Source organism: Bos taurus, chromosome 7, assembly GCF_002263795.3.
Source record: "Bos taurus isolate L1 Dominette 01449 registration number 42190680 breed Hereford chromosome 7, ARS-UCD2.0, whole genome shotgun sequence".
Taxonomy (NCBI): Eukaryota; Metazoa; Chordata; class Mammalia; order Artiodactyla; family Bovidae; genus Bos; species Bos taurus.
In genome coordinates, this window is record NC_037334.1 from 26,445,520 (window position 1) to 26,458,518 (window position 12,999).

The window sequence follows — 12,999 nt, forward strand, 5'->3', positions numbered from 1 at the left end:
GTGAAATTAAAAAAAAAAAGTACAAATGAACTTATTTACAAAACAGAAACAGATTCACAGATATAGAAAACAAACTTATGGTTACCAAAGAAGAAAGGGGATGCAGAATAAATAAGGAGTTTGGGATTAGGCTTCCCTGGTGGCTCAGATGGTGAAGTGTCTGTATGCAATGCAGGAGACCCAGGTTCGATCCCTGGATTGGGAAGATCCCTTGGAGAAAGAAATGGCAGCCCACTCCAGTACTCTTGCCTGGAAAATCCCATGGACTGAGGAGCCTGGTAGGCTACAGTCCATGGGGTCACAAAGAGTTAGACACAACTGACTTCACTTTCACTTTCATTTTGGGATTAGCAGATACACACTATATATATATATAAAACAAATAAACAGTAAGAACCTACTGTATAGCACAGGGAACTATACTCAATATCTTCTAATAACCTATAATGGAAAAGAATCTAAAAGAGAATACACACACACATATATATGGTATAACTGAATTATTTTGCTATACACCAGGAACAATGAAAATCAACTATACTTCAATCAGGAAAAAAAAAAAAACACAGGCCAGTTTAGCCAGGTCATATGGTGATGTGGAAAGCACGGTAAGAAATTTGGATTTTTATACTAAGGGAAACAAAGTTCTGAAAAGTTGACCTAGTGTGCTGAAAGAATTATCCTGGCTCCTCTGTTGAAGATAACCTACAGGGCTACAAGGGTAGAAACTGACGACCTGTTAGAAGGTGAATGCAAGATTTCAGCAAGACCTTGTGATGGCTTTACCCAGGGTGGGGGCAATGAAGACACTGACAAGCAGTCAGATGCTGGATGTATTTTGAACGTATAGTGAACAAGATTTCTTGATGAGTTGGACATGGGTAAGGAGAGAAGTCAAGGATGACTCCAGCTTTCTCACCTGAGAAAATGGAAGGACACAGATGTCATCAACTGAGATGGAGAAATCTTGGGGAAACAGATCAGAAGGAAAGAAAAGTAGTTGAGGACTAGATGTATTGAGACATTCAGGTGAAGGTGTCAAAAAGGCAACTTTTATATAAACCTAGTTTACATGAGAGGTCTATGCTGGAGACATAAACTCAAATCTGTCAGCACACAGCGGCTATTCAAAGCCATGGGACTGGATGAGATCATCAGGACAGTGAACACAGAAGAGGGGACAGAGATCATCAAGAGGCTGCGGAGAAAAGGAGGCACCGACAAAGAAAGCAGAAAGGAACTAGAGAGGCAGGGAGGAAACCAAGCGTGGCATCCGTGAGCATAAAGACATTATGGAGGAGTCTTAAAGCCCATGCTAGAGCAAAGACTACACTGGTGACCTTGAGAGCACATCCTCAGTGGAGTGGTGGGAGGTGACACCCTGACTGAAGAGACTGTTAAGACAATATGAAGCAAAGAACTAGAGATAAAAGTGTTGGTAACTCTGGAAGTTTTGCTGCAAAATGAAGCAAAAAGCTAAGGTAGGAGGTGATGGGGAAACAGGGGTAAAAAAACTAAGGTTTTCTTTGGTTTTTCTTTTTAAGGTGGGAGCAGTGTTTGTACGCTGATGAATTGTTCACTTGTTCTTGCATGTCTGTATACTGATGGTGATGATAAAACATGTATGAGAGGGAGGGCAGAACTCTCGGAACTTAGCACCTAGAAGGCTAGGGGGGACTATGTCTAGTATGGTAATAGGATTGGTTTGGATAACCGACAGTTTTCTGTTTGTTTTTAATGATTATAGGCCAGAACACCAAGTATGTGCGATTCAAGTGGAGGTGTGAGTACGCAAGTGTATGAAATCTGTCTTCAAAATAAGCCATTCTGTCATCTGCCACTATTATGTAAGGATTATAGACACCTGCAGACGCAATCACAAGGTCATCTTCCTTCACCAAAAAGTACAGCAGTGTCTTACTTTTGGTGAGTGCATTATAAGATTTAATAGGTTTCTACATGCTGGTGAGACCCTGGCAAACTCTGGTTATACACAGGCATTGTGCCTATAACTTGCCAGGTAGTTGGGTCTCTAAGGTATATCAGTTAAAAGGACAAAGAAAGAGAAGACTCAAAGTAAGCAAGCTAAGAAAGATTTTTCGGTGAGTGGCTGAGTTCCCCTTACCAAGTACAAGAGAAAAGGGGGAGTCGGCAGGTAAATTTAAAACCCTGCTCCCAATAATCAAAACATATTTTTAGGTTTCTTTAAAATTCCACTATCGTTATAACACTAGAGAGTTGTCCAATTAAAAACCAAATCAGTATTTCAGTATGTAAAAACCCAACAACTCCAGAGACCATAGAATTATCGTCAGAATTATGAAAAGATAAGCCAGCAGTTTCCATATCCTAAACAGATGCTCTATTACTCACTTTTAATCCCGCTGCGTAGCCCACTGGCTGTGGGGCAATGTTGGACTGCCCGGCTTCCCCTAGAACCACAGCGAGGCCGAAGACCTCCTGGAAGGCGTCTCGGACGGCAGCAACTTTTACTTCTTTATTCGAGGTCACTACAATATCCAGTTCACCTCCAGATTCTAAAAAGACCAGAAGAAAAATTCAAATTAATGAAATTCTCATAATTACTACATGCACTAACATTTTATGACATAATTAGTACCAACCTGGCAAAATGACATAAGATATAGATTAACCTTTTAATTGGCTGAGAAACTGAGGCCAACAAGGTCTTGCCCAAGGTAACACAGCTACTTAGCAACGATATCAGGACTCCACCCTAGGCCTGTACATTTTGACTCTACCATGTGAGGTAAGCACACACACTTCACCCTGCCATCTCACATCTTGTTCTGAGATTTCTCAAAAAAGCTGTGAAACATTTTGCTCTTGAAACAACACTATGCTGTTCCTTAGTAAGTGTCTTTTGGAGCAGTTGAAAGTATTTTCCAAATATCTGAGCTTTTTATTATGGACTTTTTCCTGATTGGAATAATGTTCCACAGATCCCATCTTTATTGGAATTTCTTAAGTCATCAAAACCTAAAAGCAATGGGTTACATAGGAAATAAAAAGAATATGTCTTTTTTTCCCCTCCATGTGGGATATAGCTCCTGACCCAAGCAAAGTACTGTTCCATTAGGCTTCGGCTCAAAGAGCTGTTCAGTTTGTGATGACTCATGTCACTTTTAATGATTATAAAGACAGCTCATTAAAAAAAAATGTAGAAACCTAAACTGTGTTAAAATCGATTTCTAATAGTTCCTTATGTTTTCTTGATACATTTGAAATTGTTATAGTGATTTCTACAATATTTGTATAAAAAGATGGTTAAGTTCCGCTAGAGTTTTATTAGATCCAAATGGTCTAGTTTTTGCTGTCAATAGCTTTTTCACACTCAAGTCTTACTGCTTTTTATCTGCTAATAATAGAAATTTCATTTTGTATCTTTCTCTCCTTTTTTTTTTTTTTTTCCTTTTTCTAGATGTCATGCAGAGTACTAGACCTGAGGAACCTCTTGGGTTTGAGTCCCGATTTTATCATTTACTAGCTCTGTTACCTTGGGGAAGTCACAGAGCTTGTTTCCTCATAGAAAAATTCCTGCCACCTCACAGAGCTTGCTCTAAGGATTAATAAGGTAAATGCTTCAAATAGGTAATGGGTCTAACACAATACCCATTAAAACAACAAGAGCTCCAAAAATGCTAATTCTTTTTTTTTCTCATTAAAAATAAGATCCTGTGAAAAGAATATATACTACAAATTATATCAAACTTGATTACTATGAATATATAAAATCAATATATATGGTAGGGTCCAATTCTAAATCATGACAATTAGAAACACAAAGACCAATTCAGCTGAATTCTTTGATTCAATTTTCTACTTAAAGGGAAGCAAAGTGGCTGTTAGCTCCACCAAGTTGTATGACAGAGAATAATAATAAATTCCTCTGAACACAAGTTCCTCATCTAAAACTTGAGGAAAATAACACCTAGCTTTCAGACCTCTTATGAGAATTAGTATCTGGCATATCATATTTAATAAATGGTACTTACCATTAGTAGGTCTTATCTTTTGACATTTACTAGACAGTCAATTGTCAAGAGACTCAAGACTTGAGAGTTATTAACTTTTTATTGCTATTGAAAAATCTCTGTTCAAGTACCTGGTGCACAGCTTTGGCCACTAAATTATTATCTTCAATAGATTTACTAATAATTGGTCATAAATCCTGCTGAGAGATTATGTTATTTCACTTATTGGATATGTACATTAACCATCTGGAAAATTCTTGGTAATGAGGGTTCCAAGGTGGTTAAAATTAAAATAGCTTCCCTAGCAAACCTCAGTAATGAGATATTATTAGTAAATAGATTAACAGCCTCTAAAAAGTTTATTCCTGAGTTACACATAACCACATGTAATTAAAGTAGATAACTGAAGAAATGTCAAAAGCCAAATATGAACAAAGCAACACTTCAAATGTCCATAGTGATAGTAAAATTCATATAAAGCAACACTAACCATATTTATAATTAAAATCAGCAAGTATACTAATAATTCAAATTTTTACTCCTGCAAAGTTCGTGCTGTGAAGTTTTCAAAAATTTTAATGACTAAGGAAAACACGAATTAAAAGCACCAAGACTAACAATCAACGTAAGAACATAGGATTGCCACTGATTATAAGACCTATAGGATTACAATCAGTGGCTGACATGAGCACATACTTTACATGGCAGATGCTGCTCTAGTTTAAGTACATACTGATATACGGAGCCATGCCAGGGTCCAGCGTTGTAATCATGCTTTCTACTGAATGTTTTGTTTTATCGAGCACGGATTTCACCATAGGGTTCCCAGCCACACCCTGCACAGAACAAATTCACATGTGAATACACATTCTAAGCAAAAATCACTGTGATGGTGAAACAAACTTTAATTTTCCAATGCACTGCAGACCTATGCTTCTCTAAAGTGTAAAAAAAATAAGGCTATGCCAACGTCAAATTGCTATGAAATTTCAAAACACTTCCTCTCAACTTCTCTTTATCTCATTGTGGATTGACAGCAACCAACAGACCCCATTTCAAGCAGCACTGACCTTGAAAGTATGTTTATTGTATATAAGCATATGTGTATGCATATATGTTAATTTCATTTCTATGTAAACATATATTTTTACTTCATTTCATTATTAGTTATCTATATAAAAGACTAGGCAAAACTTGTCCATTAGGGTCCCAAATAAAGACTGTAATCAAGTGTTTCTCCAAAGACTCATATTTTGTTCCCTAATAGTAAAAACAATTTATCTTTACTTCCCAGAAAAATTACTTATTACTTTAATATATAATATTTTATATTCTATGAAAGTTTTCTTTTTTCCTACTTCCTATTTGTCTTGTTCCCAAACTCTCACTTTTAAAAAAGTCAGACCTAGTCCTCTGAATTCTTAAAACCACACTAGTAGATAGAAAGAACCAGATCTGAGGAGTTCCTTTCATCTATGCTTCTCCCACAGTCAAATAGACTTAGAGGGAGCAATGCCTCCTGAGATGGCATCTGGTTAACAGGCCATGATTCCACCTGTCTCAACTACCATTAAACTAAGGTGATTCAAAACAAAAATGTCTTCATAACATTGATATTTAAGACTGTCAACTCATCTTTTATGCTGAACATTAGAAGAGTTATTTACAAAATCCGTACAGCTGAACTATTACAACTGGTAATTGACATGCGAACATAGGCTCTTAATAAGAAAAAGAAGTGATAGTTCCTACACAAAGAAAACGTTTAAAAAGCACAAAGTGATAGAAAGAAGCAAGCTTAGAAAAAATGCCATCTTTCTAATACATAAAGCTCAAATGCTGTAAATCAGCTTAACTATCTAACAATCAAAAAATAAGTTTAACGTATAATCTAATTGCAACCAAACCCTCAGACTACTGAAGGGAACTTGATTGACAAAGTGACTTTGGAATCATTTAAGAAAGTGGTTAAGAAAAATAAATGGACAATACCAGTACAGAAAAATTTTGAAGAGAAAAACAGAAAACTTATACAATCAAGTGCTGATCTGTCTTTAAGAATGCAAAGACTGCGAACCCACCTTTCTGACTCAACAGATACTCCGATCCCCACCTCAGCACAGAGTAGGCTTTCAATAAATATTAGTATAACAAACAGTTACAATTATTAAAATAGTGTGGTACTGCTGCCAAGGACAGGCAGAGCAGTGGAATAAAATACAGAGCCCACTAACTGACATTATCACACAGAATTTAGTAACTAAGATGAAGGTGACATATCAAATCACTGGGATATGATTTTAGAATACTCAATTAAGTGGTTGGGAAAAAGTAAGTTTGATTTCCACCTCCATAATATATTAAAGTATCAGCTATATCAAATGGTATGGTAAAAAAAATACTGCCATAAGAAAATTAAAAGAAATCATAAGAAAACAATTATCAAAATGTAGTAGGTAAAGGTCATTTTTATCATTTAAAAAAACTCATATAAATGACTCCCAAAAATTTAGAAGATTTTGTGTCAATAAAGCATAATAAAGTTGAAATGTATGATAAAAATGGAGAATATGGCAATGTATGACAGCATAAAATAAAATATTAAGAGTTCTTATGAAGTCACTAAAGAAAGTAATCCCAATTCAAAACTGGGCAAAGAATATGAATACAGACTTCACAAAAGAAAAATACAAATGGTCAAAAATCACAGTTAAAAAAAAACTCAAATTCAGTAACAAAGTAATGTAAATTTAAACAAGGTATTATTTGCCTATCAAATTAGAAAATACTATATTTCAATTAATAATCACTTCTCGCAAGTGGAAGATCTTACAGCAGGGTGTTCTGTTATAATTTACCTGGAGAGCAATATATATCTGTAGTTTTTAAAATGTTCACACTGACATTTATTAGGAATTAACTCTGATAAAGCAGAGGTACGCAAAGATTTACATACAAGAGGCTCATCATAATTTTATTAATAAGAATTACAACCAGAAAATGCCAATAACAGGTTAGTGAAATAACACATGGGAAATAAATGCAATGAATAACATGTTGGGCAAAGTAGACTGAAGAATATTTTATGGCTGGGAAGATGTTCATGATCACTAAGTAAAGATAAACAAAAGACACAAAATTGTGTCCACATGTCCCTACTCCACTAGAGATATATCTACCTAGATAGGCACATCCAGAAGACTAAGAGGAACTATAGAAAAAGCATAGTGAAAGTGAAAGGCGCTCAGTCATGTTCGACTCTTTGCAACCCCATAGACTATACAGTCCATGGAATTCTCCAGGCCAGAATACTGGAGTGGGTAGCCTTTCCCTTCTCCAGGGGATCCTTCCCAACCCAGGGATCGAACCCAGGTCTCCCGCATGGCAGGTGGAATCTTTACCAGCTGAGCCACAAGGGAAGCCCAAGAATACTGGAGTGGTCCAGTATTTTTTTTTTTCAAAATTCTCTTAAGTTTTATAATTAAAAACTTACACACGGTTTTTAAAGTAAATACCCCTTACCTTAATAAAACCCCAGAGTCCACCAGCTGAAGCTTCATCCTGACCTCTACCAATTCTAGGGTCTTCCTGCTCCTCTGGGAAAGTGATGGCTGATGTGGTTCCAGTTCCCTGTGCCACAGATGTCAAACCGGCTTGCTGAGTAATAGGAGTTGGCAAAATACCTAGTTAATGGCAAAAATGTTAACATATGTAATTTATTCCATAAAATATCTCCTATAGAAAAGATGCTACAACATATGAAATGAGTAGTTCAAAACAGCTTTAATCATGTTACTATACACTCAGGCATTTCAACACTGAGATATGAATTCAAAGAATCACCTAAATTATACAAACTCCAAAAAAGAAATTTCTTTCCTTCTTCTTAGGCTTATTATCTAGTGCCCTGAAAATGGACAAAAAAATATACCCAAAAGTACTTCATGTTTGCCCAATGTAGCACATGGACGCAAACAGCTACAGCCTGATTCGCCGTAAGGCATAAAAATAGCTGATGTAAGCACTCAAGCTCATTACACAAAATGAAAATAAAAATTAGTAAACATATCCATATACAATATTTTAACTAAAAAAGAAAATCCACATATACATACACATGGGTGTCATACCTGCACTCTGCAAAAATTTTTGTTAAAGTAGATAATCCAAACTGGATTAAAAAAAAAAATCACAACAAAGTTGTTTCTTTTCCTAAAATTAGAGAAACAATAGGAAGAATATGACAGGATGAAGTTTTAATACTGATTTCCAACAACCATCCCAGGGAAGCCAAAGAACAGCCATTTCTAGGTGTTCTTGACCTAGAAAATAAAATAGTCCGACACCACCAACTTACGGTACATACACTTACTTGATTTTGAACTTTTACATGGCTAAATAAAACTACTCCCTGGATTGTTCAGTTCTGATAATTTTTAAGTAAAGCTAAACTCAGACTTCACCTTGGTGTTTCTCTATAACCGCACAAAATGTTAGGACAAAATTTTGTAATTTTGTCTTACATTTCCCTTCCTTCGTGGCTCAGCTGGTAAAGAATCTGCCTGCAACGCAGACCTGGACTGGATCCCTGCGTTGGGAAGATTCCCCTGGAGACGGGAAATGCTACCCACTTCAGCATTCTGGCCTGGAGAATTCCATGGACTGTACAGTCCATAGGGTCACAGAGTCAGACACAACTGAGCGACTTTTGCTTTCACATACTGACCACGTTCTAAGTTTTATATCATATAAAAATCATATATTAAGTAACATCAATTTTATTTTAATACTTTAAATGAAAATAGAAAGCTCTGAAAATCAAAGGGAATAAAACATTCATGCAGAGTAACAAGAACCCTCCTTTACTGCTGCTAAGAAAGTAAAATGAATGGTGCAGCTGCTTTAGACAATAGTCTGATAGTTGTACTAAAGTCAGCAATTCTGACATGCATCCCAACAGCAGCACTATTTACATGAGCCAAGACACGGAAGCAACCTAAATGTCCATCAACAGATGATTCAATAGATGTGGTATATGTATACACAATGGGATATTACTCAGCCATAAAGAAAGAATGAAATAATGCCATTTGCAGCAACATGGATGAACCTAGAAATTATCATACTAAGTGAAGTAAATTAGACAAAGACAAATATCACGTTATTACTTATATGTGGAATTTAAAAACATGACGCAAATGAACGTATTCACAACACAAACTCACAGACATACTAAAAATTAAAAAATTGATGGTTATCAAAGGCGAAGAGGAGGGGATAAATTAAGAGTTTGGGATTAACAGAAAAACATTACTATATATATATAACAGATAAATAACAAGAACCTACTGTATAGCACAGGGAACTCTACTCAATATCTTGTAATAACCTATAATGGAAAAGAATCTGAAAAAGAATAGATATAGATATATGTATAACTGAGTAACTATGCTGTATACCTGAAACTAACACAATGTTAAAAGCAACTTTACTTCAATTTATTTAGAAAAAAAAATGAAGCCCTTCAGGAAAAAAAAAAAAACTCAGCAATTCTGAACCTAGGTACATACTCAAGAGAAATGAAAACATTTCCATGTAAAACTTGCACACCAAGGTTCATAAAATCAGTACTCACCATAGCCACAAAGTGGAAACAACCCAACAGTTTACCAACTGATGAATAAATAAATACATGGTATATCCATACAATGGAATATAATCCAGTCCTAGAAATGAAGAATGCTCTGACACCTGTTACAACATGGATGAATCTTGAAAACATCACACTAAGTGAAGGTGGCCTGTCACAAAAGACTACATATTAATACAAGTCCATTTATGTGAAATGTCCAAAACAAGCAAATCTACAGAAACAGAAAGTAGATTAGTGGTTCTGAGAACCATGAGGATTGGGAGATGTATGGAGTGACTGCTAACAGGTGTGCAGTTTCTTTGGGGGTGATTAAAAGGTTCTAAAATTGACTGTGGTGATGGCTGCACAACTTGGTAAATATAGTAACAACTATTAAACTGTACACGTGAAAGTGAATTGTATGGGAATTACACCTCGATAAAGCTGTTTAAAAAAAAAAAAAACAAAAAAACAGATAATACATTCCCTATAGCCAGCCACCTGTTTCAAAGTGTCAATGAGAGAATACCTGTCACTGGAGGTGCAGAAAACGATGGCATCAGGGGTGTCTGTGGAGCTCTTCCTGCATGTCCCCTCGTAATGTCGTAAGTTGAGCCAACAGAGAATCCCGAAGTGGGAGGACCCGAAGGGGGTGCAGATAAGAGAGTGTTTGGGGCAGAGGTGGAAGGCGGGAAGTGGGATAGAGGAGGATGACTGAAGGCAGCAGCCGTAGGTGGAGAAGCAGGAGGTGGCAGAGAGGTAACGAGCGGAGGAACGGAAGGAACTGGTGAAGATGGCACAAAGGGCAAGGGTGCCGCAGGCTGCACAGGAGGCAGGGACGGCTGCGGGGTGGAGTACACCTGAGGCGGCAGGCTCTGCACAGAGGACGCGCTTGGAGAAGAGAAGGTGCTGGCTGCGGCTAGGAAAGAGGGGAGGGAAAATCACACGTCAGTGACATGCTTTCACTTAGTTTTCAAAGTCTCTTATTACCATCTTGGGAAATTTTTAAATTTAACAGACCCTATTCCCAAGAGTTATCTTTAAATACATAATTAACAATACATGAGTATGACTGAGTGCAAATGACTTTCAATTCCCATCAGTAAAAGCAGCAGGTATATAAAATTAAGTTATGGTATTGCACATCTTTGTGTTTCTATTTGTTTTGTTGTGCTTTTAATACAACAGACCTGCTTTTCATCTCTGCTAATACGAGCATAAAACCTCACAATTTAGGGCTCAAAAACTTTGGTCAGAAGGTTAATATCCACGAAGTCACAGAACATTAGACAAAGCTAATGAGCTTTTTAGGATATTTCTGTCATAACAAAGATGATTTCTAGTTAATATGAAAACAAAAAATAAAAATTAAAGCAAAACAAAGATGTTTTCTGCCTTTGGGCTTAAATAAAAAAGGCTATTTACCTTCATCCGGGCAAAGATTACAAAAGTTTTAATATATAGGCACACCTCATGTTATTTTGCTTCATTTTACAAATTGAAGGTTTGCAGCAAACCTTATGTCAAGCAAGTCTATCAGTGCTGTTTTACCCGGCAGCATTTGTTCTTTGTGTCTCTGTGTGACATTCTGGTACCACTCAAAATATTTCACATTTCACATTATTATTGTATTTGTTATGGTGATGCATGATCACTGATCTTTGGCACTGCAAAAAGATTACAACTTGCTGAATGCCCAGATGATAGCCAGCATTTTAAAGCAATGCTTTAGCAAAGTATGTAATTGAAGTGGGTACATTTTGAAGTGGGTACATTGTTTTCTTTTTAGACATAGGCATAATCTACTACACACTTAACAGACTACAGTATAGTGCAATCGTAATTTCTATATGCACTAGGAAATAAAAAAAATCATGTGACTTGCTTTACTGCAGTGTTCTGGAACTGAACTCACAGTATCTCTGAGGTATGTCTCTAGGCTTTTGTTAAATGACTCTGAGAAAAGACGACAGTATCCTGACTCTCCTCAAAACCCACTGATGCTAGACAACTGCACATACCTAAAGGAGCCGGGGAGGAGGAGAGCGCAGCAGAAGCCAGGCCCCCAGAATTCGGTGGGGGGGTCCCAGGTGGTGTTGTCTCTATTCCACTTTCTTCCATCATTTTTCAATTTCAGTACAACTGTAAAAATATTAAAATGTAATAAAGATTACACAGTAATAAAAAGTATACTTTTAAACCTTGTATCAGTTCAGTTCAGTCGCTCAGTCGTGTCCAACTCTTTGCGACCCCATGAATCGCAGCACGCCAGGCCTCCCTGTCCATCACCAACTCCCGGAGTTCACTCAGACTCACGTCCATCAAGTCGGTGATGCCATCCAGCCATCTCATCCTCTGTCATCCCCTTCTCCTCCTGCCCCCAATCCCTCCCAGCATCAGAGTCCTTTCCAATGAGTCAACTCTTCGCATGAGGTGGCCAAAGTACTGGAGTTTCAGCTTTAGCTTGTATAGTTAGCAAATAAAGCATTTAGAGAAGAGCTAACACCTATCCTTCTCAAACTCTTCAAAAAAAAAAATTGTAGAGGGAGGAACACCCCCAAACTCATTCTATGAGGCCACCATCACTGATACCAAAACCAAGACATCACACAAAAAGGAAAATTACGGGCCAACATCACTGATGAACATGGACACGAAAATCCTCAACAGAATACTAGCAAACAGAATCCAACCACACATTAAAAGGATCACACACCATGATCAAGTGGGGTTTAATCCCAGGGATGGAAGAATTCTTCAATATATGCAAATCAATCAATGTGACACACAATATTAACAAATGGAAGGGCTAAATCATAGGAAAATCTCAATAGATGCAGAAAAAGCTTCCAACAAATTTCAATACCCATTTATTACAAAAACGCTTCAGAAAACGGGCACAGAGCAAACCTACCTTAACACAGTAAATGCCATATATGACAAATCCACAGCAAACATTATTCTCAACAGTGAAAAACTGAAAGCATTTTCTCTAAACAAGACAAGGGTGCCCACTCTGGCCAATATTATTCAACATAGTTCGTTCTAGATGTCCTAGCCACAGAAATCAGAGAAGAGAAAGAAATAAAAGGAATACAAATTGGAAAAGAAGAAATAAAACTCACTGTGGATGACATGGTAGTGTACATGGAAAATCCTAAAGATGCCACCAGAAAACTACCAGAGCTAACCAATGAAGTTGCAGGGTACAAAATCAATACACAGAAATCTCCTGCATTTCCACTCACTAACAATGGAAGATCAGAAAGAGAAATTAAGAAAACAATCCCACTTACCATTGTAACAAAAAGAATAAAACACCTAGGAATAAACCTACCTGCAGAGACAGAAGACCTGTATGCAGAAAACTAT

The 12,999-nt window shown here is 36.9% G+C and overlaps 1 protein-coding gene and 1 long non-coding RNA gene across 2 annotated transcripts in view; one reads left to right on the forward strand and one right to left on the reverse strand.

Moving 5' to 3' along the window:
* The window catches only part of LOC107132618 (uncharacterized), a 310,093-nt gene extending 305,259 nt beyond the window's left edge, over positions 1-4,834 (forward strand). The window contains exons 5-6 of the long non-coding RNA XR_003035550.2: positions 1,748-1,926; positions 3,443-4,834. This is a non-coding gene — a long non-coding RNA (uncharacterized lncRNA). The remainder of the gene's footprint in view (positions 1-1,747; positions 1,927-3,442) is intronic.
* Positions 1-12,999, reverse strand: part of PRRC1 (proline rich coiled-coil 1) — a 46,379-nt gene that overhangs the window by 24,271 nt on the left and 9,109 nt on the right. The window contains exons 2-6 of the mRNA NM_001206000.1: positions 11,649-11,769; positions 10,157-10,546; positions 7,518-7,678; positions 4,729-4,831; positions 2,374-2,537 (exon numbers count right to left, since the gene is read on the reverse strand). Of these exons, the coding sequence (NP_001192929.1) occupies positions 2,374-2,537; positions 4,729-4,831; positions 7,518-7,678; positions 10,157-10,546; positions 11,649-11,751 (921 nt within the window). The 5' untranslated portion in view covers positions 11,752-11,769. The remainder of the gene's footprint in view (positions 1-2,373; positions 2,538-4,728; positions 4,832-7,517; positions 7,679-10,156; positions 10,547-11,648; positions 11,770-12,999) is intronic.